The sequence below is a fragment of the Gamsiella multidivaricata genome (genome assembly GCF_025024155.1).
Source record: "Gamsiella multidivaricata strain RSA 2152 chromosome Unknown BC939scaffold_15, whole genome shotgun sequence".
NCBI lineage: Eukaryota > Fungi > Mortierellomycota > Mortierellomycetes > Mortierellales > Mortierellaceae > Gamsiella > Gamsiella multidivaricata.
In genome coordinates this window covers 19,630-46,826 of record NW_026251723.1, presented here as the reverse complement: position 1 = coordinate 46,826, position 27,197 = coordinate 19,630, and the positions used below count along the sequence as shown (strand labels likewise).

At 49.1% G+C, this 27,197-nt stretch overlaps 8 protein-coding genes across 8 annotated transcripts; 7 read left to right on the top strand and 1 right to left on the bottom strand.

Annotated features, from left to right (window-relative positions):
* Positions 1 to 849: 849 nt before the first annotated feature.
* BC939DRAFT_394453 (lysine-specific permease) lies at positions 850 to 2,664 on the top strand (the record flags this gene model as incomplete). The annotated part of the gene is made up of 3 exons (XM_051552157.1): positions 850 to 991; positions 1,115 to 1,416; positions 1,522 to 2,664. The coding sequence occupies 3 exons, from the start codon at positions 850 to 852 to the stop codon at positions 2,662 to 2,664; spliced, it is 1,587 nt and encodes a 528-aa protein (XP_051414731.1).
* Positions 2,665 to 4,622: 1,958 nt separating this feature from the next.
* BC939DRAFT_500794 (uncharacterized protein) lies at positions 4,623 to 6,037 on the top strand (the record flags this gene model as incomplete). Its single annotated transcript, XM_051560082.1, has 2 exons — positions 4,623 to 5,310; positions 5,409 to 6,037. 2 exons carry the CDS (start codon positions 4,623 to 4,625, stop codon positions 6,035 to 6,037), a joined length of 1,317 nt encoding a protein of 438 aa, XP_051414730.1.
* A 386-nt stretch (positions 6,038 to 6,423) lies between these two features.
* Positions 6,424 to 8,549, top strand: BC939DRAFT_443643 (cytochrome Bc1 complex protein). Its single transcript, XM_051554567.1, has 5 exons — positions 6,424 to 6,816; positions 6,947 to 7,110; positions 7,615 to 7,912; positions 8,018 to 8,358; positions 8,494 to 8,549. The coding sequence occupies exons 1-5, from the start codon at positions 6,814 to 6,816 to the stop codon at positions 8,516 to 8,518; spliced, it is 831 nt and encodes a 276-aa protein (XP_051414729.1). The 5' UTR covers positions 6,424 to 6,813; the 3' UTR covers positions 8,519 to 8,549.
* A 1,004-nt stretch (positions 8,550 to 9,553) lies between these two features.
* BC939DRAFT_443640 (catalase) lies at positions 9,554 to 11,128 on the top strand. Its single transcript, XM_051554566.1, has one exon. The coding sequence runs from the start codon at positions 9,692 to 9,694 to the stop codon at positions 10,844 to 10,846; it is 1,155 nt and encodes a 384-aa protein (XP_051414728.1). The 5' UTR covers positions 9,554 to 9,691; the 3' UTR covers positions 10,847 to 11,128.
* Positions 10,979 to 11,973, top strand: BC939DRAFT_443638 (uncharacterized protein). The gene is made up of 2 exons (XM_051554565.1): positions 10,979 to 11,413; positions 11,566 to 11,973. The coding sequence occupies exons 1-2, from the start codon at positions 11,177 to 11,179 to the stop codon at positions 11,758 to 11,760; spliced, it is 432 nt and encodes a 143-aa protein (XP_051414727.1). The 5' UTR covers positions 10,979 to 11,176; the 3' UTR covers positions 11,761 to 11,973.
* A 2,451-nt stretch (positions 11,974 to 14,424) lies between these two features.
* BC939DRAFT_68491 (uncharacterized protein) lies at positions 14,425 to 14,822 on the top strand. The gene has a single exon (XM_051561833.1). The coding sequence runs from the start codon at positions 14,468 to 14,470 to the stop codon at positions 14,738 to 14,740; it is 273 nt and encodes a 90-aa protein (XP_051414726.1). The 5' UTR covers positions 14,425 to 14,467; the 3' UTR covers positions 14,741 to 14,822.
* A 1,393-nt stretch (positions 14,823 to 16,215) lies between these two features.
* BC939DRAFT_512224 (uncharacterized protein) lies at positions 16,216 to 21,610 on the top strand (the record flags this gene model as incomplete). Its single annotated transcript, XM_051561107.1, has 5 exons — positions 16,216 to 16,219; positions 17,106 to 17,570; positions 17,669 to 17,730; positions 17,823 to 17,903; positions 18,011 to 21,610. 5 exons carry the CDS (start codon positions 16,216 to 16,218, stop codon positions 21,608 to 21,610), a joined length of 4,212 nt encoding a protein of 1,403 aa, XP_051414725.1.
* A 3,994-nt stretch (positions 21,611 to 25,604) lies between these two features.
* On the bottom strand, positions 25,605 to 27,074 carry BC939DRAFT_500789 (chitin synthase III catalytic subunit; the record flags this gene model as incomplete). The annotated part of the gene is made up of 5 exons (XM_051560081.1): positions 25,605 to 26,153; positions 26,267 to 26,377; positions 26,500 to 26,603; positions 26,706 to 26,786; positions 26,909 to 27,074. The coding sequence occupies 5 exons, from the start codon at positions 27,072 to 27,074 to the stop codon at positions 25,605 to 25,607; spliced, it is 1,011 nt and encodes a 336-aa protein (XP_051414724.1).
* Between the last annotated feature and the right edge of the window lie 123 nt (positions 27,075 to 27,197).

The window sequence follows — 27,197 nt, the reverse complement described above, 5'->3', positions numbered from 1 at the left end:
TACCTGTACATACTCTAAAAGGGTAAAGTAAAAAAGGGCTGCTTATGGAGCATAACATAGTCTGTCAGTTTCAGTGCACTCGCCACCCAATAAGAAAGCCCAAGGGGCGAGTGATCTGAACTGCCATGGGCTATGTCTTAATGGCTGGCAGCCTAGCCATTGGATTGGATACAGCAGCACCCAAAACGTAATCCACAGCCAGTGCTGCTGCGATGGACGTCCTCTCCCTCCCCTCCCTCCTCTTCGGCCCCTTGGCCTCTCCCTCCACTCCAACCAACCAGACCCCTCCGGTCGTCTGCGCGTCCACGCGGACAGGGAAACAGGCACTCCGATGAAGTATAAATACAATCGGATCCCCCGCAGGCCCATTCCTCGTCTTCTCCATCCTCATCATCCACTCAAAGGCAGTCAGTCAGCCACCACTGCCACCGCACCATACCCTCCTTCGTCGCCATCCTCTCTCTCTCGGTGTGCACTGCAGTGACTAGTCCAGGTCCATCAAATCACCACCCCTCCCCCTTTGAGCACACAAACAGGTACGTTGCTGAAGAACCCCCTTTTCTTCCTTCGCCCCCCCCCCTGGGGCCTCTCCTTTTATTTTCCAGCTAACATTTAGTCCCCCTCTTTCTCATATCTGCTCTTCAATAGATCCATCCATCTCTGTCGTATCGATCGCCCAACACCTCTTTCCCCGGCTTTAATACAACCACAACCATCAACCACACCAATATGGATTCCAAAGAGGCTAATGCCGGCCACCACACACCCTCTTCCTCTTCAGGATCCTCTGGCATTGATCATGCAGTCTACCCAACCGACATGGAGAAGGTCACTCTCCCAGTCGAGGGCATGACAAATGTCGACGAAAGCGGTCTGAAGCGCGATCTGCACCTGCGCCACATGGTCATGATCGCCATCTCCGGTACCATCGGTACAGGTCTCTTCATGACCTCTGGAAAGACCATTGCCACCGCTGGTCCTCTTGGTGCTTGTAAGTTTGTCGTCACACACGAGTCCTGCACAGCAAAATTAACACCAAGCCAGCAGGCAAACAACGATCATGATGCATGAGTATGAATGCTCACCATCTATAACTATTCATAAACAACAATAGTGTTTGCGTACATGGTCATTGGAGTCTGGCTCGTATTTGTCTGCCAGGCCATCGGAGAGATTGCGACCTTGTTGCCCTTGCCCGGCGCCTTCACTGCCTGGGGTGCCCGTGTCTTTGACGAGGCTTTTTCCTTCCAGATGACCTGGGTCTACTTCATCAACTGGGCCCTGACCATTCCCGCTGAATTGTCTGCTTCCTCCTTGATCGTCTCCTACTGGTTGCCAGAAGGATCAACATTCCCAAGCTGGGTGGTCCCTGTTGTTATCATCATTGCCCTGGTCATCATCAACATGCTCGGAGTGGTACGTTTGCTCGCCCCGAACATCTTTTGCTGCTTATTCTCGTCCGTACCAAAGCCTTCTTCCTCTCTAACAGCACCGCTCCATCTCCCTCATCTCCTCTAATAGAAAGTGTATGGTGAAATCGAATACTGGTTCTCCATCCTCAAGGTCGTCACGATCATCGTCTTCATCATCTGTGGTATCCTCGTCGACTCGGGCGCAGTTGGTGGCCACGTCTATGGTATCGAGAACTGGAAGATCGCCGGTGCACCCTTCAAGGGCGGTTTCCGCGCTTTCCTCTCGGTCTTGGTCTCTGTCGGATTCGCCTATGGTGGAACTGAGCTCTCTGGCGTCACTGCTGCTGAATCCAGTAACCCCCACAAGCACGTCCCCAAGGCCGTCAACACTGTCCTGGTCCGCATCGCCTTCTTCTACATCCTCTCGATCTTCTTCCTCGCCAGCATTGTCCCCAATAACGACCCTCGTATGCTCAACGCTGATGGCACCGTTGTCAACGCTCCCTTCACGATCGTGTTCCTGACTGCCGGTATGAAGGGCGGCGCCAACTACATGAACGCCGTCATCTTCACCTCTGTCGTCTCTGCAACGAACTCTGATTTCTACGTCGCCACCCGCATGCTCATGTCTCTCGCCCGTAACGGCTGGGCTCCCAAGTTTGTCGGACGTACCAACGCTCGCGGCGTTCCTGTGGTTGCTGTCGCGATCACCACCGCATTCTCGTGCATTGCCCTCGTCATGATTTACGCCGGTGCCGCCGTGGTCTTTGACTGGCTGGTCTCGATCATCGGTTCAATCATCTTTTTGACCTGGTGCGGCATCCTTTTCTTGCACTTCCGCTTCCGTGCCTGCTGGAAGGCTCAGGGTAACAGCCCCAGTGACCTACCCTACATGTCTTGGGGTTATCCTTATGGCCATTACCTTGCCAGCATCATCGCCTTTTGCTGCGTGGTTGCCAGCTGGTATCTCTCGATCTCTAACAAGCCCCAGGCCAGCGGACCTCTCGGTACTGATGACCCTGCTTATAAGAGTGCGATGGACAAGTACTATCAGGGACTGTTGGGTGCTTGGTTCCCTTGGGTCTTTGCAATTGTATTGTACTTTGGATACAAGTTCACCAAGGGCACCAAGATCATTAACCCTGCTGAGGCGGATATCGATACTGGACGCTGGATCCCTGTACCAAGCACCATTGAGGATGAAAACAAGCCTCAACCAGCATGGAAGAAGTTCCTTTCTAAATTCACGTAGACACTCTTCGTTTTCTTCTTGTACTATATTAGCTATCTAGTTTGCACATATACACTGCATATTTAGCACACCACATAAAAACACTGTATTTACATTCCCTTCAATTTCGTTCCATTCCGATGAAATTGTTATGCGAGCATCTTTCATTTGCGCTGCGAATGTGGCCCCATATGCAAATATAAGCATTGAGCCGGTGTGCTGGTCCAGGCTGTACAACATACCAGCGCACATACCACTTGTAAACAAACAAACAAAAAAATACATAGAGCCGTTGAAGTTCCTCAGGGTGATACTCTTTGAAAGACCGGGGTACTACAAAACAGTCAACAGCGATATTCAATCCGTTTGGAAAAGAAGTTAGTGCGCGTAAGCACGCAAGCGTTGGGTCTGCGTACTTCTGCACTGTCTACAGCATTAAGAGGGGTGGTAACCTCGCCTCTTTAGTGGATACAAGAGGAGTTCGGATGCACAGGGCCCACACCCTGTCTATACACCAACCTGGATACACACAACGAATACACACATACACCAATATGCCCGCCCACCCCACTCTTTTGCGCTCTCATTATTCGTTATTCGCCTTCTATCTCTCCTGTAAGTGGCCAGTAATTCCTTCTGCTCCACAAACCCGTATGTATTTGGTGAAAACCACAAAGTGTAAAGAAATCAAATATGATCCGCTAGGAAAAGTATTAAAACAATAGACACATGGCATATCCAATTGAAGCAAGCAATCTGGGCAGGGTACTCCTAGTTCACCTTTACCGGATGGATGAAAATAAGGATCCGGGTGTCCCAGGTTACTATGCCTTAAAAACGCTATTTGTGGCCCCCCCCCTCCCTCTCCCTCCCCAACTGATATGCATAGGACAGTATGCACGCATTTAGGATCATCGAGTGTGTATACCTTTGGACCGGACACAGAACATCTCGGCGAGCAGAGGCATACACAATACGCTGTAGTGTAAAAAAAGAGGGTGAGGGTGTGTGTGTACTGCTGGCATCTTTTCGTATCTATCCTCTAACGGACAAATAGCATATGCATGCGCGCGACGTTGTGAAAATGAATGGAAAACGTCTTTGTGTGACAATGCATTGCCCAAAGAACCCAACGGACCAATATCCTTTCTTCTTTGTGCAGTTTCAAAAAATACCCCAAAGCTCGTAATACGCGTCCATCTCCACTCCAATGCCAACGGCCACATTGCCCAGCACCCTTTTTTTTTTTTGTATTTATTTATGTGTCATTATTATTATTTTCTTTTTTTGAAGTAGTAACCACTGCAAAGGTATCGGAATCCGTAGAACGCTCTCTTTGATTCGTTCCAGTTCTCAGTTCCCTATATTCCTATATCTTAACTGTCTTGATTTCCACACATAATACCACAGTGCTGAAACGGACGAGTAAAAAAAAAAAAGAACTGGGAACACACGTACACGTATCACGCATAAGTATTAAAGTATTAAGCATGAAGCATGAGGCGGTTTTTTCCTATTTTTTTTCTTATAGCTAGAAGCCTTCTTCGTTCACAACACCGTTGGCCTCACTGAACCACTTATCCGCCCTGATGTCCTGGTGTCTGAACCCAACCTAACCTGGGACCCTCGCGTTCTCCTTCCCGAAAACCACTCTCGATCCACCAAAGGCTTCATACCCCCATCTTTCCGCTTCTCGAGAGCTGGGGTGGAAAAGGCAGGGACAGAGAGAAAAGAGAGAGGTGAGGGGACCATGGTGGCATTCACGCTGCTTTTTTTTTTTTTTTTTTTTTTTCGCGAGTATAAAGACCCCCCCATCCACGCGAGTGGTGTCCAGGATGAGTTACGACCCTTTCATTCTTTTCGACCATACTCACATTCTCGATCAAAAAGTCAGTAAGAAAAGAAAGAAACGCGAAAAAAAAAACATACACACCTCTCCCTAGTAGCACAAGACCGCGACAGTATAGCCCTAAAGAGACATGCCTCCATCGCCTCTTCCCGCGGACCCCACGCGTCTGCTCAACTTCGCGCTGTCCTCCATCTCTGAGGCTACCCCAGCCTTTTTGGAGATGTTTAACATACTCTACCCCGAACACGCCCTCCCTCCTACTTCCTTCCCTTCTGGATCCTCCATCGGCCCCGCCCCGTCTTCGGGGAGTTCGGCCCCGGTCATGCACACGATGCGGTTGTATGTTGTTCGGCAGCCGATTCCGAGAAAACATCGTCGGTCCTATATCGAGGCCAAGGATATGCGGTCGGTCTGTGGGACCGCTGAAGAGAAGCTGGATCCGGCAATGGGTTTGAGTGAGGCAAAGTTGTTTATGAGGCAGATCCAAGAATTGGAAGGCGATGCTTCTGCCCCGGCTTTAGCGTCGTCTTCGGCATCGGCATCGGCATCAACCTTTGGGGCATATTGTTTAGCGTCGTCGGGGTACTCGTATTTGTCAACGCAGACGGAACAGAGTGGGACGAGTGGGAGTGATGTCGAAGAGAGTAGTGGGGATGGAGGTGGGAGTGGAGGGGTGACGGGTGGGTTTGGAAGCGGAGGAGGAAGTGGAGGAGGGGAGGGGAGTGAGTATGAGTCAATAACGGATGAGGAACTCGGACTTGTGGGCCTGATGGATGGAGAGTACCAGGGCGCGTCGTATATTGATTACCTGCGCATGTGTAAGTATCGTTACACGAAATGACCGCGAAAATGAACATTCCACGCGTGGATGGGACCCTAGGACTAATTCAAAATTATTATTTTTGATTTGAGGCAGACTTGATCTCGCACCCAGAGGCACACTTGGACGGCTTCATGAGCTGCCCTTCCTTCCCCGAAGACCTCTCTGTAATGTCTCTCGGCCCTTGGACTTCTGCCTCCAGCTCGACCCCTTCCGTCATCCCTCCAATTCTTCCCGCTACCACGGTCGCCACCACCACGGTCGCTGTGCTAGATGGCCCCGGAGACCTGAGCAACGGAACCGGCGATGACGATAGCGATCAAAGTCCAACCGCAGAGGCCTTAAACTCTAAACGGCGCAAGAAGTCCCGCATCAGCGACGCGTCTTCACAAGACCCAAACCGCTCCTTGCCAGATTGGTTCCGAGCCCTCAAGAACCAGGAGGGCGAGATTCGATATGAGTCCTGGGTAATCGGGTACCTGTGGAGGAGCGATTGGGAACCTTCGTCTGCGGAAAAAGCAGCGGAAGCGGCGGTGGTGATGGGGTCGGAGCCACAGAACCGGAGGGCGTGGTGGGGCGAGGTGCTGGAGAATTTTTTGGAGGACCATGTGTTGAAGAGGTTTGTGAGAAACGAGGTGGTCGAGGGGAGGATTGGGATTGACTTGAAGAAGGAAATGGATGAAAAGATACAGAGCCGTAAGCCGACCAGGAGGGTTATTCGCTAGGTGAAAAAAGCAAAGGTATAGGGAGGAGACGAAGCAGCGCAAGTGGACAAGGTAGACGATGACGGGGGAGGAGGGGAATGGTTTTTGAGGGGGAGGACGCGTTGAGGCCGGACGCGTAGAACTAGAGGGTCACAGCGGTGCTCTCGTAGACTATTCAGCATGATGCTACTGCATTGCTCTGTTGCTTCATTAAAGGACTTGTACTGTACATCCAAGCGTGAATTAACACAGCTGTTCCTGGAAAGAAATTAAAAAAAAAAAAAAAAAAAAAAAAAAAAAAAAAGGAGTGACGTCGTGGTATTAAGGAGCACATTGCAATGGGCGCAGATGTAATGTTTGGATTTGTTTTCCGAGGGACGGAGGGACGGAGGAGGGGTGTGACGGACGAGAAAAAAGAAAAGCGAATCAATCCCATCCTCCCTCTTTCATCAACTCCACCTCCCTTCTTCATCACCAAATGTTCCGTCTGTCTGCCCAGTCGACCCGCAAGGCTGTCCAGCGTCTTGCTGTTCAGGTACGACCCACCACTGCCCAATCAGCCAACCGGCAACCAGCAACCAGCACCCAGTCAGCACTCTCCATCGGATCACCTTATTTCTTGAAACGCGGAACTCTGCTCCGAATCCGAAATACTCGACCAACATCACATGCAACGATGCATCGTCTTCGCAGACACACCCACACTCACCCGCACTTTCAACCCTCTATCTTCTTGCCTATGCGCCCTCTTCAAATAGGTCCGCCACCAGTCCACCAGCTCCGCTGCTGCCTCCAGCATGGTAAATGCATTTTTTTTCGCGTTCCTCCGAACTAATCGGAATCAAGATCAAACCCTACTACATACCCTTGATACCATCCGAGCGTGTTTTTTTCTCTAACGAAAAGCCCCTCCTTCACAACTTTGAATAGAATGCCAAGAATGTCTCTATGGCTGCTGCTGGTGTGGCCACCGTCGGTGCTCTTGCCTATCTCTCTATGGAGTCCGTCGATGCCAACATGGCCGCTGACGGTCTTCACCCCCCAGCATTCCCCTGGGAGCACAAGAAGGCCCTCACTACCTTTGACCATGCTGCGTAAGGAACCCATTCTCATTTCTATTTGTTTTTTTTTATTTTTCAGTGTCTCTTTCTTTTTTCTTTATCGTGGACAGAGTTGATGCAGACGATGGCTGGATGTATCGCAGAATGAGTTTTTTTTCTCTTTCAACTCTCTCAGGATCAAGTGTTAGAAACAACGCGCTATCGGAGATGACACGGAAGCACACAATGTCCATAGGCACTGGAACACTGCCAGGAACCTGTTCGGATTGAGGACTGACAAGGATCAACGGAAGTGTGGGGTTCAGGATATGCGGCGTGTCATGCTATGATATGGTTGGGTCAACATGCAATGAAAGAATACACGACTTTAGGCGCATCGACCGAGCACGACGACCAAGCGCACTTGGCAGCGTGAGCAGGACATTTTTCAGCCAAGACCCTCCATAGTGAACTCCATCTTCAACATAGGAGTTACTCGAAAGCAGCACAATTGATTGACGTGTGTATTCTATTATCCTTTTCTACATGCGTGTACAGCATCCGCCGTGGTTACCAGGTGTACAAGGAGGTTTGCGCTGCCTGCCACTCTCTTGATCGCATTGCCTGGCGTAACTTGATCGGTGTCTCCCACACCGAGGCCGAGGTCAAGGCTATGGCTGAGGAGTTTGAGTACACGGATGGACCCAACGATGTTGGAGATATGTTCCAGCGTCCCGGAAAGCCCTCGGACTACATGCCTGCCCCCTACGCGAACGAGGAGCAGGCCCGTGCTGGTAATGCCGGTGCTTTGCCCCCAGATCTGTCGTTGATGATCAAGGCCCGTCACGGTGGTGCCGTAAGTCGATTTGCAAATTGCTTCTAGGATGGGCGATAGAATTGTATAGATCACGTATCCTTACAGGCATCTTTTTTGCCCACTGTTTTATTATGGTAACTACAGGACTACGTGTTCTCCCTGTTGACTGGTTACCAAGATCCTCCAGCTGGTGTGGAGATCCGTGAGGGATTGAACTTCAACCCTTACTTCCCTGGTGGAGCGATTGGTATGGCCCGTGTGCTGTACGATGGTTTGGTCGAGTACGAGGATGGAACCCCTGCAACGACTTCGCAGATGGCGAAGGATGTTACGATCTTCTTGAGCTGGGCTGCTGAGCCAGAGATGGACGAGCGCAAGATGATGGGAATGAAGGCCCTGACGATTTTGGCAGTCTTGACCGGCCTCTCTATCTACCTCAAGAGGCACAAGTGGGCTGGTCTCAAGACCCGCAAGATCTTGTACAAGTAAGTATTGCACATGATATTTATTCAAGCTTGAACGGGTTTGTCTTGTTGCTTTCTTTTGTTACGATTGTGGATATGGAGTACTGATGCTATGCTGTGGTTTTCGTTTCATTCATATAAACTTGATGTATATAGCCCTCCTACGCCAAAGAAGCACTAAATTATGACAAGACAGGACCTCGAAACACACCACCGACCGCGCACCCACCCTCTTTAGATTCATAATCATCAAAACCTCGAAGCTTCCCGCACCAGTTTTTCCCTTTTTTTTGCAGCCGATCGTCCTTACAGATACTCACACACTCACACACAAGACAACATCTATTAAAGATCTCTTTTTTTTTTTTTTTTTCTTGGTTTAATACTGTTCATGTTTTTCCTTTGTAATATATGATGATTTTTTTGCATGAACGAGTAGCGTTTTGAAGACGCGTCGTGTCTTGGTTAGGGGGTTTTTTTGGGGGGGACGGAGGCGAAGGTGGAGACAAGGTGGGCGAGGGCGGGAACAAGGACAGTGTTTACAGCAGCAAACTAAGCAGGGGTCGAAAACGAACGTGGTGTGCTTTCTGGGTGGCGAATTTGTTCGTTGTTTTTGTCTTACAGAAATGAAGCATTCAAAGCCAGGCCTGGACTTGGAGATAGGCTCATCGCCTTTTGGAGTTCCCCTTCCTCCTCTCGCCTTTTCTTTTCGATGAATAAGCATGGTGATGGGGGCATGCTCGGACGTGCCTTTGTTGTGTATCGAAACAAAAAGATGCATGCACGTCGACCCCTGGACATGCACAGGAACAGGCGCCGACACAGGTACCAACACAGGCAGAAAGATGACGCAGTCATTTGTGCGATATGATGATGGTTTGTTGCCATCGTGGCCTTGTATGGCTCATTCTTCATTCGGCACTCCGAGCCATGCTCTCTTTCTTCCTGTCGAGATGGCCAAGGCCAGGACGCAAGGCATACGAGACATGGCCCATGGTCGGTGTTCCTTTCCGATGGTACTGCTGTGTCTCGGTTGTAACACTAGTAGACACTACTTATTTCAGGAGGGAAGCAAACGACTAGAGCCGTCATCTTTACCATGGTCAGCATCTGCATGACGGAAGTGAGGCTCTTCTGCATATGCGCACACCTATCGCCTATTTCGTCGATTGAGGTATGCGCTCCTTTTTATTTTAATTTTCTAATTCGGCATGCTGTTGCCTGTTTTGCACAATGAAATCGAGGGCAATCGACCGCTTATCTCTCTCCTTCTCGGCCTTTTTTTCCCACACTGCACACCATCCTTACATCCATCCTGCATCGCGTATAAAAGAACTAGGAAACGCTCTCAGCTATGCTCGCATTCATCCGCTCTTCATCTCTTGTACTTCCAACACGCACAACCCCCAAAACATTCCCAACACTAATCTTTCTCTTCAACCGCACCATGTCCTCCTCTGCGTACGACGTTCCCTTCCCCATCATCATCGACGAGACCCTGGGCGAGCGTCTCCAACCGAACGAGGCCGAGCTCACTACCAAGATTGCAGACACAATTGAGTCTGTCATCCACAAAGAGTACAGAGAACCAGGCACCGCCCGCCGCGATGTCCATGCCAAGGCCACGGGCATCCTCAAGGCCCACTTCAAGGTCCACGAGAACATCCCCCCACAGTTCCAATCAGGAATCTTCATCCCCGGCAAAAGCTACGATGCCATCATCCGACTGTCAAATGCCTCCGGAAACCCGCACCAGGAGGACGGACATGCCGATGGCAGAGGGTTTGCGATGAAGCTCCTGAATGTCCAGGGGCCGAAACTGCTCGAGTCGGACAAGAATGCGACGACGCAGGATTTTGTGTTCATCAACCATCCGTTCTTCTTCACTAACAGCACGGAATCTTACCTCAAGGTCTTCCAAAAGAACGCTTCGGATTCGGCACTCCAGAAACTGACGATCCCGTTCACACTCGGTCTCAAGGGAACAGTTAATGCGGCGGTTCTGGGAGGAGGAAAGATTGCGAATCCCCTCCAGGTGCAGTACTATAGCGCGGTACCCTATCAACTCGGTCTGGGCGAGTCCCGTCTCGCGGTCAAATTCTCGATCAAACCGGTCTCGCCCATCAAGGATGAGCTCCCCAACCATCCCGAACACGAATATCTCCATCAGGCAATCAAGACCACGCTCGAGAAGGGAGAGGTCCAATTCAAGTTTATGATCCAGCCAAAAATCGGACTGAACATGGAGGTTGAGGATTCGATGACGGAGTGGAGTGAGGAAGAGTCGCCGTTCTTGGAGGTGGCGACGGTCACGATTCCAAAGCAGGATGTGGACTCGACGGAGATTCAGGCGCTGGGGGAGAGATTGTCGTTTAACCCGTGGCATTCACTGGTCGAGCATCGGCCATTAGGGGCGATCAACCGAACGAGGAAGGTCGTGTATGAGAGGATTTCGAGGGTGAGGGATCAGATAAACGAGGTCCCACGCGAGGAACCCACTCAAGCTTAGGCGTAGAGGCGCGCTCTCGCTTTCTCACACAGCACACATAGTACCGACATCGTGCCGATATGGTGCCGACATTTTGAGCACATGGTTACTCCATCGCCCACTCACCATTCACTCGATATCGACGTTTTCATTGCCCAGTGTTGTAAATATAAGACCAGTTCGATCCTGATCACTTGTTTTTCTCTCTCGCACACACACACACACTCTCTCTCTCTCTCTCTCTTTTTCATCTTCATAACTCCCCTCTCTACAGCATCCCCATCTTTTCTTCCAGACCAATAAACACTGCCTTTGTTGCTCATTTCCGTATCCCTTCTTTCTCAAGAAAAGATGATCAAAAGCTTGGACGAGGCGTTTGTACGGGGTTACCACTTCATCCAGCAACACATCGTCCCGGCTTACCAAAGAGCTCGGCACAGATACTTCCAGCTACCTTTCTGGGTCCAGATCATCGTGAAATGCTTCCTGTTCCTGAGTGTCTGCCCGATCATCTGCTTCCAATGGTTCTTGGCCGTAGTCATACTCGACAGCTTTGTCGTCGGTGCACTCGTCTTCATCGTCGTTGAGGTACCGACAGCCAGTGACATCATCGTGATAGTGAAACTTCTGTGTGTCTGTGTGTCTGTGTGTCTGTGTGTCTGTGTGTCTATGTGTATATGAGCAGAAATGCTGAACCGCATTCGATCTTTTTCTTTTTTTGTGGAATTGATCTGCAATAGGCAACGTTCGCCATGTTCGCGGGCGCATTCTTGTTGTTGTCTCTGTACGGGGCGTTGGTGATCACGTTCGGTATCGGCATAAACCTATTCCTACTTCAGAGCGCCTACAAAGTTACGCTGTATCTTGTTCAGGATCCCCGTCGCCGGATTAAGGAGAGAGGGAGTTATGCAGATGTTGTGAAGCACGGGATCTGAGGATGGGGAGGTTGGGGGGTCCGGGCACGGCGGTATAGGCTTTGTCATTGCAGTGGGCGCCTAAAGGTCGGTCGGTGTGGAGTCATGATGGTAGGAACGTGGGTGGATGTGGATGCGGAGGTGTAGTGTTTTGGTAGTTTTTTTTTGTAGGTTGAGAGAGAAAATATGAAATAAAAGAATGTTGCGTGCACTACAGGATCATGTTGCAACCGAAACAATAAGCGCCAGCCGTCTCGTTTTATTTAACCGCTTTTTTTTTCCTACAAGCGTTAACGGTCCATCAAGGGGCGGTACTTCTCTGATAAGCATGAAATACATGGAATAAAATGCATATCGACATATCGACGGAGTGCATCCTTCTATGGACAGCATGGAGAATTCATGATTTTTGTGGATTCCATATCATCACCAACATTGCCATATGGTCCCAGGCACGGATCATGAAATTTGACGCGCCGATGTTCTGGATCGGACGATCGGCTTTGTTGAGCCCGGACCAAATTGTCGCGCTGTGCAAGTGTATCTGCTTTGCGGCGGCAGAGAACTCATCCGTTCTTACAGTGAAACCTTTTTTTTTTAGCACAATATGGCAAACCCCCTTTGATACTCTTGGGGTTTTGCCCTTCGACATCCATTGAGGGAACAACAGCGGCCATAGAGCCTTCAGGGGACGGGACCGCAGTACATCGAGTCCCACATTGTTCTCTGTCAAGACGTTTTTTTTTTTTTTTTTTTTTTTTTTTTGCAGCTAAGCACAAAGAACTACGTTTGCATTTTCCAACAATTGTTAAATATTTCTCAAAGTCGAATAATAGCATCTTCCCACTTTCATCGGCGTCGGCAGTTCTTCCAGGTGTTATCGCAGCAGTTGAGTTTTTCTCTACTCTCCCACAATTTCTACTGTCTTTAACGCAGAACCCAACATTTGTGAACAAAAAGATGAGAACGGAAGGAACCTCTAGAGAATTGAGATTAACCTTTCTCAGCAACGGCTTTCTGCCTCTTGTTTGTACCATCTTCCTGTTCCACGAGCGATTCCCAGGTTATCTTCGAACTCGCTCTTCCAAAACAGATCTCTGTCTGAGGATGCGATATGAATAGGTAACATATTATCCTTCTCTTCGCCATCATATATAAGTCATAAGAAGAAGCTGTCCGCCAGGTGCAATGACAGTAACTCTTGGGTATCGTACTGCTTTGGTAGCATAGATGTTAAAGTCATTCACAGCACAAACAAATGTCCCGTAATGGACCCCTTCCACTGGCAATTCGATCCATACCTAACGATGGACCTTAAAGTGATCGAGGAGGAGTGATCTAGGAGCACCTGCCGCCTCTCTCTTGAACTGCGTTCCTGTATCTTAATGATAACGACGATCTTTTTTTTCCCAGCCATGGAAGAGGCTCAAATCCTCTTTGGATCCATAGAGGTCCGGAAATAGGGCTTTAAACTCAGTTATATCGGATAACATGGTACGAATTTTTACTCCCATCCATAAGCCATAATATCTTTTTTTTTTTTTTTTGTATTGCGGACGTGAGGCAGCTTGTAGGCGGATGGTATAATTGATGCAGAAAGAGATAATGAGTACTGCTTTTGTTTTTCTCAGATGAAGTTTATAAAGACATTGTTTTAAGAATGCGCTGTTTTTTTTTCTATTTCAGGAGGAGGATTACAGGATTACAGGATTACAGGATTACAGTATTCAAGGACAAAACCACCCAAAAACAACCACCCTTGCCTCTAACTCCAGTCATCTGTACATCATGCCATCCCTTCAATAGACCGAGCAGAAACTTTCGGAGCTGCCCCCCCTTGGAACCATGTGGCTAAAGTAGGATTCCACAAGGCGAAAGGTGGAAGCGAAGTATAGGATGCGTTAGCTTTGCCAAAACCTAACGGTATCAATAGTACTTGACATCGACACTTCTTCATTCAGTACTGATAGGCAACTTTCGTATCACACGTATGCTGAGGGCACTCAACAGACTGAAAGAATGGGCGGTTTTGGACGTGATTTAGAATTTCGAGCAGGCGCGTCGGGGTCCGTGCGAGGAGCTGAACCTTGGAAATAACACGTAGGAATCTCGCATACAGTTCGAGTTCAAGGCGGGCAATCCGCCACTTCCGAAGCTATTGAAACAAAGACATCAAGGAGAAGCACTGCGCGACTTTTTTGATCTTTGTGCGGACGCGATGTTGAAGATTCGATCAATCAGCGAAAGAGATGGCTGACTCCTCACAGATAACCTTGCACCTCACGTCATGTACCTATCTATCACGTACAATACTTCCTTTCCTTCAGCCCATCCAAACACCTTGCATCACTTCAGTTGAGAAAAAATAAAATGGACCTTGTAAGCGTAGGAACATTGTTCGACATCGCGCGACGGATTATCCTTTTGACCTACCGATGGATTAAGCGCAAATACTACTTAATACCTTGGTGGATCCGACTGAGCATGTTCTGCTTTGTGGTTTTGAGTCTCTGTCCGATTGTGTGCTTCCAGTGGTTCATGGCTGCGGTCCTACTCGACTGCATAGTCGCCGGGGCACTTGTCTTTGTCGTCGTGGAGGTAACAAAAAAACTCGAGGGCATCAAAAGCGCATGGTGACATTGGCGCGCATTACAAGGGTATAGAAACGCATTGGCGCACGCCTGTTAAACGCATTTCCTTATTGTGCCTCACCTTGTACCCATAGCTTATGTTCATTCTTTTCGCTGGTGCATTCTTGGCGCTGGCTCTCTACGGTGCGCTTGTGATCACGCTTGGGATAGGACTGAGCCTGTACCTGGCTGGGTGCGCTTATAGGGCCGCACATTATGTGCTGCAGGGTCCGGTCAATCGAACGGAGAGGGCGATCAATGTAGATGCATCGAGAAGTGACCTAAGCGGCAGGCCTCGTATTCGTGTTGCGCTTGTTGGTCAATCGGAACCTGGTCGCCCCACTTGGTCTCACAACGATAGGACGATATGATAATGGAGCCTATGAACGGGGACATGAGGCATTTGCTTTTCTATTTGCGAGTGTCTATTTCGCAGCACGCCGGTGATATAGGAAGAATAAACGATATTGATTGATCTATCTATATGAGCGAGATGATGTGCCCATACTAACGCAAATAAACAGAGTATTAGACATGCTACTCGGGCCTTCTCATCGTACTCCCTCATTCAGCATTTTCTTGTTGCCAGAACACAGCTCATTCATGGATTATTCAAAGCCGCAAAGTATTCACGCCTTTGCCACCCTCGAAGTTCGAACAGGGATGCGCCCACATTGTATTCAATTGGGTCATGTGGATGCACATCCAGTCGTCTCGATGGATCTAGTTCACTAGGTTCGCCGTGACAACAACCCTGGTCTCTATCCCAGTCGCTTGTACTTCAATGATCGTCATGCTGTTCATCATGTCTAACGGCGTGGTTGCCTGCCTCTTCGTTGTGGCCTTAGAGGTAAGATACACTAAAAAGCCTATAAAGAGAATTAGACTTTTACAATGTGATAGTATTCGTAAACATATACCGAAATGGATTGACGACGTTATGTTTTTCTTTGGTACCCATAGGTAATTTGCGCCTTCCTCGGATGTGTAAGCGATTCTCCTGATTGCTTTTGAGTCATTCTTGGTCGGGGTCGGGGTCGGCCAATACTTGGCTGAGTATGCGCAGGCGCGATTACAAGGTGGTCATATATGTCCATGGCAGGGCCGGGGGAAATGGAGCGAGAAAAGCGGTGTTTTTTTTTTTTTTTTTTTTTTTTTGGCCCAGAGAGGGTCATGAACAGGCGCGTCGTGGTCCGTGCGAGAAAGTCGGGCCTGCAGAATGACAGGACACAGCAATACTGCAACCGAGTCTGGTGCAGGACTCTTCATTATTATTATTTTTCCCGCTTCCTTTGAGACCTACTGCAGAAATGCGAGTGTGTTTGTGGTTTTTACAGTTTCGGGAAGTGTATACTCGTAGCTCTAGTTATTACATTGTATCTGTGAAATAAATATATTAGTACTTGCTTGATGTTAATCAATCTTTTTCTTTCCCTCGCCCCCTCTTCGCCATTTTTCAAAACCTTTGAACGACACCGAAACTGCAGTTGTAGCGGCTTAGGGTTTCAGGGGCAGTTTTTCATCCGGAATCAATTGGTGCACAACTGTCGACTGTCCGGACAGCTTTTCGACTTGTTCACGAAGGACCCACCACTAGAGGCAACAAAAGTAGAGTATTAAGGAAATCATTTGCACATGTGTGGATATATGTGTGACACTTTGTAACGATATATAAACAAGACACATTTTATTACATTGGATGCATGGGATCGGATGCGGACCGATATGGCAACCTCCGCATGAAACAAGGACAACGATGATGCTGTGTGCATGTCTATTTATGCTAGGAAACGACCGCCCTCTGCCTCGCTTTAGTCGCCTGTTGTTGTAGCTGTGAATACGTTTCATGTGTAAGTGGGTGGGTGAGAGCGTGTGTATGCTGTGTGGATATGCGGAATATATACGCGTCCATGTGTATGCATTCATACGTGTCTGTGGACGTGATATGGTTCTGACGCGACTTGTTGGATCCGCTGACTTCTTTTTTTTTGATTTCCGCCTTTGTCTGTCCAACAGAGCAGCCGCCCTTTTTCTTTTCCGCTTCGCCATCCCGTTTTTGGGGCCGCGTCCCTTTCCCTCTTTCCTTCTCTCTCTTTCTTCTCTCTCTTCCTTTATATCCTTCCCTTCCCTTCCCTTTAACTCCTTCCTTCGTTCTGTACATATAATACACATCGTCCCCTTCTTCCTCGCGCCCTCTTCGCTACCCCCTCCACAACCTCAACCCAGACAGGTACGTTTCCTCGCTCTGTTGACAAACAAGCCTTCTTGTCTCCTTTGAAAGACAAAGACGCCCATGCTTGCTCTTGTAGGACGTTCTACTGCATTGGACTCGTGTATCTGTCGGTCGGCCTGTGAGAACAAACTAACCCAAAAAAAAAAATACGCGCGCCACCCCTTCTTTTTTTTTTTTTTTTTTTTTTTTGGTTCCCATGAGCTAGATCCATCAACTCATCACACAACAGCCAATTCCACACACACGACCCAAATGAAGTCCTACCGTTCAGGCAAGCAAACACCATGCTAATTCACAGGGAACACCACACTGCCAAAGGGAAACAAAAGGACGCAGGAACAATAGATACAGCGCATGCTCGATATTAGCATTCTTCGCACTGCATTGCTGCCCGGCTACCTGTCCTTTGCCCACTTTTGACGCGTTCCCTTGCTAGCAACCTTAAGGTGGCGGCATCCCGCTAATAATTATCCTCCCCTTCAATGGACATCTGGCTTCTCTAGGTCGCGGCGGTTCCTCGCTTAGGGGCAAACCCAACAGCCCCAAGGTCTCGGCCCCACTCCCGGTCAATTTACCAAGCAGAAGGCAGGAGAAGGGCGGATACGATGTCTCCTTGGTCGCGTCAGGCTCGAACTGGGGATCACCTTCAACGCCATCGTCCGCTGTCCTAGGCACATCATCTTCATCATCGGCAGCCACCTCACCAGCGACAGGAGCCGGGGCAGGGCCCATGTTGGAAAACACTAGCAACAACTTGTCTTCAGGCGCTGCGGGTACATCATCAGCAACAGGACACGGAGGTAGTGATTCACCTCAATTGGACCCACCATCAACATCAGCCGCAGGATCATCCCCGTTCCAGAAGCCAGCCCCACGCGCTTGGGGTGTGGTGGCCCACACTCAGGAACACCATCTCGACGAATACCCTACAGCCGCAGAGGCAGCAAAAAAGACACTGGAGCAGCATGGTATGGTTCAATCTTGGCGGACAGGATGATGCGATCAAACACGCGATAGGGCACTGCTAGGGATACTAATCTTTTCTGATTTGTTTGCGTTTCAATAGAACTCCATCAGACCAATGGACAGGCACATCACAACAGTGCACACTCGGTAAAGCGGACCACTGTAAGCACAGCATCTTGGACACGACCATGCGACATTTTGATCAGAAATTAGGCACGAACTAACACGTTGTCATGGGACAAAATCATTTATAGATCCCGAGTAACACAAATTCTGGCGAACCAATGGCAAAAACCGTATCGACGTTGTCAGCAGGGGCTGACAATTGGGACGAGGTGTGTTTGCATGGCGCTCTATTATGCCTTTCTCCCCAGCCGAGCTTGGTCACACCAACGAACGTTTATTGATTTTTGAATCCTGCAATCAAATACCCCAATCTTAGGCTGACGAAGATGAGAGCGTTGATTTCCTTAACGCAGAGGCTATTGAGTTTGCTGACGGTTCCGTCATTGTGGCAGCAGCAGTGGCACAAACTGCGGATAGTCAGAAAGATGGAGAGGTACCGCAAGCAACATCTCCGAGTAATCACCGTGAGGAACGCGTTGTCGACAGAGTAGACGTCGATTTCAACCGGTCATGGCCAAGTCGCCCACAGCCCAATGCTGGACCGTCACTCTACCAACCAGGCCCAGAGCCATCATCACGATTCGGAGGACCCCAGGACCGCTCGAGCCACTCACTCTGGCAAGAAGGGCCAAATGACCGTGACCGTCGTCCCTCTGCAGACCGGAACGCAAGCCATTACTCAGTACAGCGGCGGGAGTCATTTGGAAACCGCGATCATCATCAAGGACCCCCTCGCCGTGATTCGGTCGGGCCAAAGGATTCATTTTCTGGTCCCCGCCGGGACTCTGGCAATTATCGAGAGCCGCCTTATGATCGCAGGGATTCGTTCAGCAGGTCTGGAAGCTACACCCGAGACCGTGAGCCCTATCACCATCGAGACAACGACTATAGCCTGGACAGGAGACCCAGCCATGACCGGCCCCCATATACCTCTGATCGCTTCCCTGACAGGCATCAGCGGGACTTTCAGCTTCTGACGCGACCCAAAGAGGCACTGAATGATCGAATGGGACCGCATGACCCACACCCGAATGAATATCATCCACATTCTGGTCCTCGCAGTCCTTACGATTCTATCCATCCCAGAGATCACGATAACCGAGGACCCGGTCATGCACATATGGATCTTCCGGAAGTGACGGAATACGACCGACCTGCCAACGTAACCGAGGATCAGCGCGAGACGATGAAACAGGCGGCAGAGGAGGCTCGCAAGAGACGCGAGGAGCAGGAAAGAAAGTATCAGGAGTCTCAGGCCAGGGCACGGGCCAGAGCCGAAGAGATGGCCAGAGTTGTAGAGGAAAAGCTGGTCAAGGCAAGAGAGGAAGAAGCTGCAAAGGAATTGGAGCGCCTGGCAAAGCAAAAGGTAGTGGAAGCGGACGAGACCGCAGAGCAGAGCAAGGAGGATGACAAGAGTGCTGCCACGGTGACAGCTGCCACGGCGACAGCCACCATCGTGCCAGAGACAGTACGAGAATTCGGCAATCCACGGGACCGACCTCATTTGAAGACCATGACCGAGGGGGAAAAGAGAGAGGCTATGAACCAGTGGAAGGCGTTGCCGGATCGGCTGGTCAAGGAAGAAGATGAGCGCATCACACGCATCCGGAAAGCACGTCTACAGAAGGCCGAGGAGGAGAAGAAGGCATTGGAGGCATCGTCGATGCCTGCGACTGGCGCCTCATCGACGGGCGGACCATGGAGACGCTCAGGAAATGCGGTCGTTGGAAGGAGTGCTTCTGATACGCCGATAAAAGTAGATGCGAAGAAGCCTGGTACTGATGGTGTTCATATTAGTTCACAGGAGGCTCGTGTGGAACAGGTCGACAAGATCATGCATAGGATCGAAGAGACACTGCATCCCCGCGGTAACACGACCCAGCCCGCGGAGAGCGCCGCCAAGAATGTCCCCGACAACAAGGATACGGTCGAACATGCTGCCCCTGCACCTGAACGCCCAGATATCACGCCTGTAGTCTCCTCAGAGAATACTGCAGAGGACGCTGCCAAATTCCTGCCGCCCAAAGAACGGACGCAACGCAATGGAAAGAACGGCCGCATGGAGAAGAATCAAGCCGAATCTGTACTGTCATGGCGCAAAGAAGAGCCCACACCTGTATCGACAGAAGCCACAGCGCCAGCAGCCGTGCACGAGTCGAGAGATTCTACAAACAAGAACGAGACATCAAACAAACCTGAAGGTCGTGTCGCGGGTGGCAGGATCTCAAGAGCGGCGGCGGCGGCAATTGGCAGGGACAACTATCCAGCCAAGCTTGACGGTGTCAATGGCGTGGCCAAGGTCTCTGACGTTTCCAAGATCCATGCTCGTCTTTCCCAGCAAGCAGCCGGCGATGTGAATGTGAGGCCAGCAGCGGAATACGAGCACGAGGACAAGGCCAAGGCCACCCCAGGATCGCACCTCAGGCCCGATCTGAAAGCCAAGCGGAACTCGCTGTTGAACTCAACTACAGCAACCATATTTCCCAGTGATGTCGAGAAGGCTGCCAAGAACCGCGGTAGAATGAGTTTTATGGTCGACAGTGAGATCGATAGCCCTTCGAGCGATGCAGTGAGCCAGGAAGCCACAATTCAGGATGTGCAGCCTGTCATGGTAACGGCCCAATCTGGGGAGAGCACTATTGTTCCAGTACAGCCATCTCCAAACAATGATGTCCTCGCGAATGACAATGCGAAGAAAGCTTGGGACTCTACGTTGACATCGGAGGCACCAACTGCTTCGAATGCCACACAAGGCATGCCGATGGGACCCAGTGCCATGGCGCCGTTTCCAATGATGATGCCTTTCTACCCCCAGGGCTTCCCCGTCAACGCACCACCTCACATGTACTATATGTACCCGCCCCGCGGACCGATGCCTCCGCCTATTGCGCAGTTTCCAGGTGGTGTTGTCCACCCACATGGATCTGTGGGTGTTTCCTCAAGGGATGGTACCGCTGGATCTGCACCTTCTGCGGGGTCGTCAGATCTTGCGAGCGGGATTGTGTTAGTGGAGACCAAGGCGGAAGACACAAACGTGAATGCCACAAGCAACAGCGCGTCATTCGCCCTTTCACACCCCTGGCTACCTCGATTCTCTGCAGCTGGCGATGCGCCTTCTCAATCAGCAGGCTTGCCGGCTATTACACCCTTCATGGTGCCTGTCCCAGCCTCACAGCAGGCCAGCATGCTTGCTGCTGCCAATGCGAACCGTGTACCTCAACCTCGGCCATACGGCCAGCATCAGCAACATTATCCCCGGCTACAGACCTCAGGACCAGCCTCGCTTGAGACCAGTTTCCAGGAAGGAGCCGCCTCTTCGTTGTCAAAATCGTCAACGGACGGATGGAGCGCCACTACCACGATTGTCTCGGCCAGTACAGAAACGACAGGTCCCTCCAACAGCGGCAGTCGCGGTCATGCTCAAGGATCACCAGGGCCGCCTTCCAATTGGGTTTCTGGAAACGGACGAATGAATACCAATGGCCATGCAGGGGCTGTGGGATCATATGCAGGCTATCAGCAAGCACCTCCATCGCAGTACGGCCATGGGAACTCGAACCATCGTGGTCGGGGAGGTTTTAACGGAGGATATGGGCATCATCGCGAGTTCCGCCCTCGTGGAGGGTATAGCGGCAACCACTCCAACCAGAGCCATCACCATGATTACAATGGGGCAAACGGCCAGGCGCATACATCATACTCTTATGGGCAGCAGGGCGCAGCTGGAGCGCAACAACAGGGACTGGCCCCTTCTGCCTCGGCCGCAACGGGCACAGTCGACTACCCCCATCAATCTCAGGTCCATGGCAGAGCTGTGAGCCAAGAAGGCAGTAACTCCTTCGGACCTTCATATTCGCACAGGTCATCGCATGGTACAACTGCTGCTGCGACCTCGAGCGGAGCTATTCAATATTAAGGTGTTCTTTCATGCAGAGTGAATCCAAACAAATCAGGAAGGTGGTCAGGGACCAGGATACATGGGAAACGTGTTGTTTTTTATTTCTTTCTTGTTCATCTTTTTTTTCTTTTCACTTGTAATCTAGCTGGTTTTCAACTGTTGCTTATCTTGGTCTCTTTGCGTGTTATCGAGTTATCCTTTTTGAGGGGGAGGAGAGTTTTTTGTTCTTTCAAGGACGGACTAATAGGGAATAAAAATGTTTCGTTACTACCACACAGTGTATTTAAACATTTAAGGAAGAAGACAAGTGGAATTGCTAGAGCTGGAGGAAACAATCTGTTGCCTGAGCTGGAGGAAACAATCTGTTGCTTGAGCTGGAGGGTGGTATGTCAAGATATAGTGGTATCTCGGTTTTGTGATTTCGGCATGTTCCTTCATGTACTTGAGCCTAGCTTCATTGTCCTTGAGACTGAACGCTGCGCGATATTTTTCTCAGCGGAATAGCTCATCAAGCACTCGATATTGCTAGTGGGGTTATCAACACTGCCGATGCAGTCGGGGAGGGCATCCTCAAGTCTTTGTTGGCAAAAGAATGATGCTTTACTTTCCGCTTGGAGCGCTCTCAGACATTTTGAGCGCTGAGAAACGATGTCAGCGGTGCGAAGATATAATGGATTGAGGCATTTATGCGAGAAGGCGAATGAAAAAGGAGGCAGGGTCGTCTTGTCCAGAGGGGATAAATGTGACTGTAAAAATCAGAATGTTTGCGCGCACGCGTTCTTAAAGAGAGTGCCGAAGCAGGCTCGCAATGGAATTTACGCCTGAAATGTACTTGTGGATACAAAGACCAGTAGTGGCATGATGTATCTCGCTTTACTTCCACAAACTGTTGTTGGCGCATTTTATCACCAGGCCCCAGGCTATCGACGCGCTAGCAATGTGGTGTCCTCTCAGTCGTTGCGGTACCTCCTTCCTCTGCATAAAAACGGCCAGCAGAAACACACGATACCTAGAACGAACGCGTTCAATTACTGTCGATCAGAGTTGGCCGAAGGCTCCGATGTTGCTATCCAGTGGTATGTGGAATCCATAATGTTCATTTCACCATGCTTCAATGCAAACCATCAATCTGCTTTTTTGTTTATCCGCTTCTGGCATACTTCTTCAAGATAAGAAATCCACTACCGACATACCATGGATTCCAAAAGGCCTGTTTCCCCAAGTATCTTGAAGAAAAAAATGATCTCCATTTGCTGATGATGAGAGATGCGGCCCTTTAAGTTACATGAACTCGAACAGAGATGAAATCAAAGGACGTTATCCTGCAGGTTGCAAATCATGCTTACCAGGTCTTCCAGAAAAAACTATGCTAATGAATTCGATGTCGCAGGGCGCAAACCAAGAATATATAGAAAAGATGACCATACTCAGTACTGCATAGACGGTCATTAAAACATCTTTATCAACGAATACACAGTGTCAGTGGATCCTCCTCGAACGCGGAAGCCAATCCCAGGACTTCCTGAAGAGGATGGAAAGGTGGGTTCTAGGTGCGACAGACGAGCAGGCGCATCATATGGGTCCTTGGCTTGATATCTGCCCGCGTGGGAAAAAAAGTAGAAGGTGTCCATAGTGAGCAAAAGCAATGGGTCTATGATAGTGATAGACGGATGGTAGAAGAACGGTTATGCGCCGTGTACCTGAAGTAACTTCCACATATCGTGTCTATGAGCATGCATAGCCACAAAGCCACGCAGCAAAGTCTCTCTTGGTGCCTGAAACTTTAATTCGGCGTCAGTACGGTGGTCCACATTTATTACCGGAGCAGCTGTGCTGACATCCAAAAAAAAAATAGAAACGAGATAGCAGTACGACGCGGAATGGTAAAATGTTATTTTCTTAAGAGAAAATGGATGATAGCCGAATGAAAGTGATTGTCCGCGGATATTGAGCCCCACGAGCTAGTTGTTTACATCCATCCGTCCTGCAGGCATTAAAAGACATGTGCATCATTACCATGCGCGATAGCAATTTCACCACAGTACCTTATTCATTGACTTCGCATTTCTGTGCTCCACACAATCAATGCCACGGTGTCGCTGTACGCGGCTTTGCGCTAGAAGGATAGTCTGCGGATCCCAAGCTTGCGGCGAGTAAGGTGACAGATACTGTTCATGACGCCCTCTCCCAAAGACATACCCACCTGAAATCTACAAAAGGCAAAGATGAATGCGAATTGGAGAGCAGTATCGATTTCTGTTTAAGTAAAAAGTCATGGAAACAGATGCATAAATGGGAAGGGCGCCCTATTCTGTTCTTTATTCCCTGCGGATAAAATGTCTCGTACGCCTTTTGTCGTTCCTTCTGAACATGTCAGTTTCATGTGCAAAATATTCCTATAATAGACTGAAATGCGATACTTTTTTTCAGAACTCGACTTATTCTCATTATGTGTATTTTATCAGCTATAAAAAAATAAATAGACCTAGAAAATACGTAACGCTGTTCGCCTCGATCCTCAAGATCTCTTTGACCTTTTTCCGTCGAAAACAGGGCGATGATACCCCGACCAGGCTGTGCGCATGCCGACGTGCGATGTAAAGTGTATCCAATCGGTGTCATTGCTCCAGTTTTTATTCTTCGGCGCATATTTCAAGTACAAGATGACCTTGACCTTTCCGTTCTACACGCCTAAAGACTCAGGATTCAGAAAAGAAAAAAAAAGCAGCAAGCTACTGTGATGTTAACAGAATCTCCTTGAACAACTTCAAGAACGGCAACTTTGCAGCACCAAGACTTTATTGAGCACCAGGAGCATATAAATTAAACAATTGCTCATTCCATAGGTGCGCATTCCGCTTCTCCCTCACCCTTCAATTCGTGCGATATCAGAAAATCAGCTTGTGAACGGCGCTATGCTGGCGAAAGTAGAAACAACGAATGTTCCAATACCCTGGTGGACATTTAGGGATCCGTCATGCTCCACGCTTGTAAATACATGAAGTGGAAATCCTAGTCGCCGCCGGAAATCGCTAGCTTTGCGCGATGTATTGCTTCTTCTTCCTGGCCATTATCGGATATCAATACAAGCACCACTGTACACTGCATAGTTAGATTCATTACTACTGCTCTTGCTCTACGAGAGGATTCAATGAACGCTCTCCTCGTTAGTGGCTTCCACAGGTTCCAATGGAAAACTCTCTCCGCCTCTTGCCCAGCACGCGGATCATCGATATTTGGCGTGATTAAAAGTATTGTAAAGCCTTCTCGCGCTCTTACACTGTTTTCCTTGGATGAAAAGCTATTCTAGCGTTTAAGAAACAGAAAAATATTGGTCCTCTGAGATATTGACTTTGAACATATATAGCATAACAGGAAAGGTCTGGCATCCTTTTTGATGGTCTTCATTTTTCAAAGCACCTTTCAAATCGAGACGGGTTGTCGTTTATGGTGCTACATCCCAACGATTTACAGGACGCTATTATTAGGTGCGCAATCAAGAACGCCTCTCTTGTGCATATGTGTTATTCACGCATCGCAGGGACGCTGTAGGTTAAGTCTAATTCATACGACTAAAGTGGGTAAATACATAGCCATGTTCTGCCAATACTTGATCGTATTTCTCAGGATATAATACGTGAGTCGCTGGCTCACTCGTGTACGTTACTGGTTACATGCGTCAAGGATTGTCTTGCCAACAATACTAGCGCCATCAAGAGAAGGAGCTTAGAAAGGGCTTTTAAAGAAATACCGATAAAAGCAGACTCTGTCTTTTTTTTTTTTTTTTTTTTTTGTCCGCAGCCGGTTTTCCAGGAGAGAATGCCAATCAGACATGTCCTTAATGATAGACCGTCCGAACCGTTGTTGTTGTTGTTGTTCACAAAAGTCACATAGAGCATGTATGTATCGGATGTTTTTATTACTTGTGTATGGAATGTAATACATGGATGAATCCCCCAATTACCCGCCTTTTTCCTTTGCCTGAAGTACACCTCCATCGCTACAGTTCCTTTTAGTAGCGCTCCTCATAAAAGTTGGCCTGGCCGTAGGGTCCCGAAGCAGGCGAGTTGCCATTAAACCGCTGCTGGCCATACAATCCACCGCCGGCCATCTCATCCTCGCCCAACAACTCCTTGACCTCCCACACGTTCTGCTTCGATCCGACCGAGAACTCCAGATCCTCTTTCGTGATCGAGTCCCAGTACTTGTAAACCATCATCACACTCAGCAGCGTCGCGATCGTGCCAAAGAACAGTCCGTCGATGTAGTGCTTCGCAAAGTTGCAAATGTTCAGCGAGAACACATACAGGATCACCTGTCCTGTCGCAAAGAAGGCGATGCCGAACACAATATCTCCCAGAGGCCAACGATCGTCCAGCGTGTTAACCACGAGCACAATCTGGAGGATCACATAGATCAACAGAGCGGCACCGTTGAAGATAAAGAAGACAACCCACAGTGCAACAGGGTGAAGAGGGTCGAATGGTCCCAGTTTCTCAAAAGTCGCGATCGACAGGAATGTCACTGCTGCAAACACGATAAACGAAGAGATGCGGATTGACTAATCAAGATAGAAAGAAAGAAAGAAAGAAAAAAGCAAGAGAGAAAAGCGTTAGCCTCTGCCATTTAACTTGACGCCTTCCAGTTCTTGGCTCCAATGTCATTCCGACTTACCCAGAGCGAAAGGGGTGTTCCGTCCTCAGCAAACTGGAATCCGACAAATCCGTTGAGAAGCAAACACCAGAATGTCGCAGATATGAGTCCCATATGTACGCCAGCAAAGTACTAAACAAAGGCAAATCCAATCGTATCGTGAACGCTATTAGAAAAATATTCCACAAAACAATTCTAAAGCGTGCAATTGTCCTTTAAGTGTCCTCGTCAACTGCTCCCGTAGGTCGGCTTACAGGATAGAGGGTGTTGGCGGTAGGAATGATTCCAGAGATGAGAAGCAGGTCCATGACGGTCACGAGCATGTACAGATAGAAGAACATAATGATTTCCTTGCGACCTAGAAGAGCCATGCAAAAAAGCCATGATAAGTGAGTTCAAGGACCGTGGCAAAAACATAAGACGAACATAAAGTGTTCCAAGGCTGCTGCTTTGTCCTTACCGACGGCGGTATATTTTGACCGGATATGGTAGATCATAATGGCCGTCATGACCAGGGCGATGATATGGATGATCAATGTTGCTGTAAGCATTCACAATCAAAAGCAAAAGAACTTGTATGAGAAAAAAAAACTTCCCGTTGGCATAGCCATAATACAGCCGAATCCCATCGTTACTGAGTTCAATTGAAAAAAGAAAACTTACAAGGCTGGAAAATCAGCGTATCCGCAATCTTGACGTTACGCGAGTAACAAAGAGGTTCAATGCCATCTTTGTCACCCACCAGCGGACACAGTGTGAGCGAGACTCGCGAGCAGATGTAGTTGAAGTTGCCGAAAGCAAAGTTGAGATCCAGCTGTGTCGTCGACATGGTCGTTATTCTGCTGCTGCTTGCTGTCTATTAGCTTCCGTTTAAGATATGCACTGCTTGTTGTTTGAAAGTGGAGAGCCAGCAGAGTGCCGAAATGCAAAATGATGCTGGATTCTAAAGGAT

Coding starts and splice junctions, on each gene's coding strand:
- BC939DRAFT_443643 (XM_051554567.1), top strand. Junction 7,913..8,017: donor AGGCCCGTCACGGTGGTGCC/GTAAGTCGATTT, acceptor TGGTAACTACAG/GACTACGTGTTCTCCCTGTT. Junction 8,359..8,493: donor ACCCGCAAGATCTTGTACAA/GTAAGTATTGCA, acceptor TGATGTATATAG/CCCTCCTACGCCAAAGAAGC.
- BC939DRAFT_443640 (XM_051554566.1), top strand. CDS start 9,692: ATGCTCGCATTCATCCGCTCTTCATCTCTTGTACTTCCAACACGCACA.
- BC939DRAFT_443638 (XM_051554565.1), top strand. CDS start 11,177: ATGATCAAAAGCTTGGACGAGGCGTTTGTACGGGGTTACCACTTCATC. Junction 11,414..11,565: donor TCGTCTTCATCGTCGTTGAG/GTACCGACAGCC, acceptor GATCTGCAATAG/GCAACGTTCGCCATGTTCGC.
- BC939DRAFT_68491 (XM_051561833.1), top strand. CDS start 14,468: ATGTTCATTCTTTTCGCTGGTGCATTCTTGGCGCTGGCTCTCTACGGT.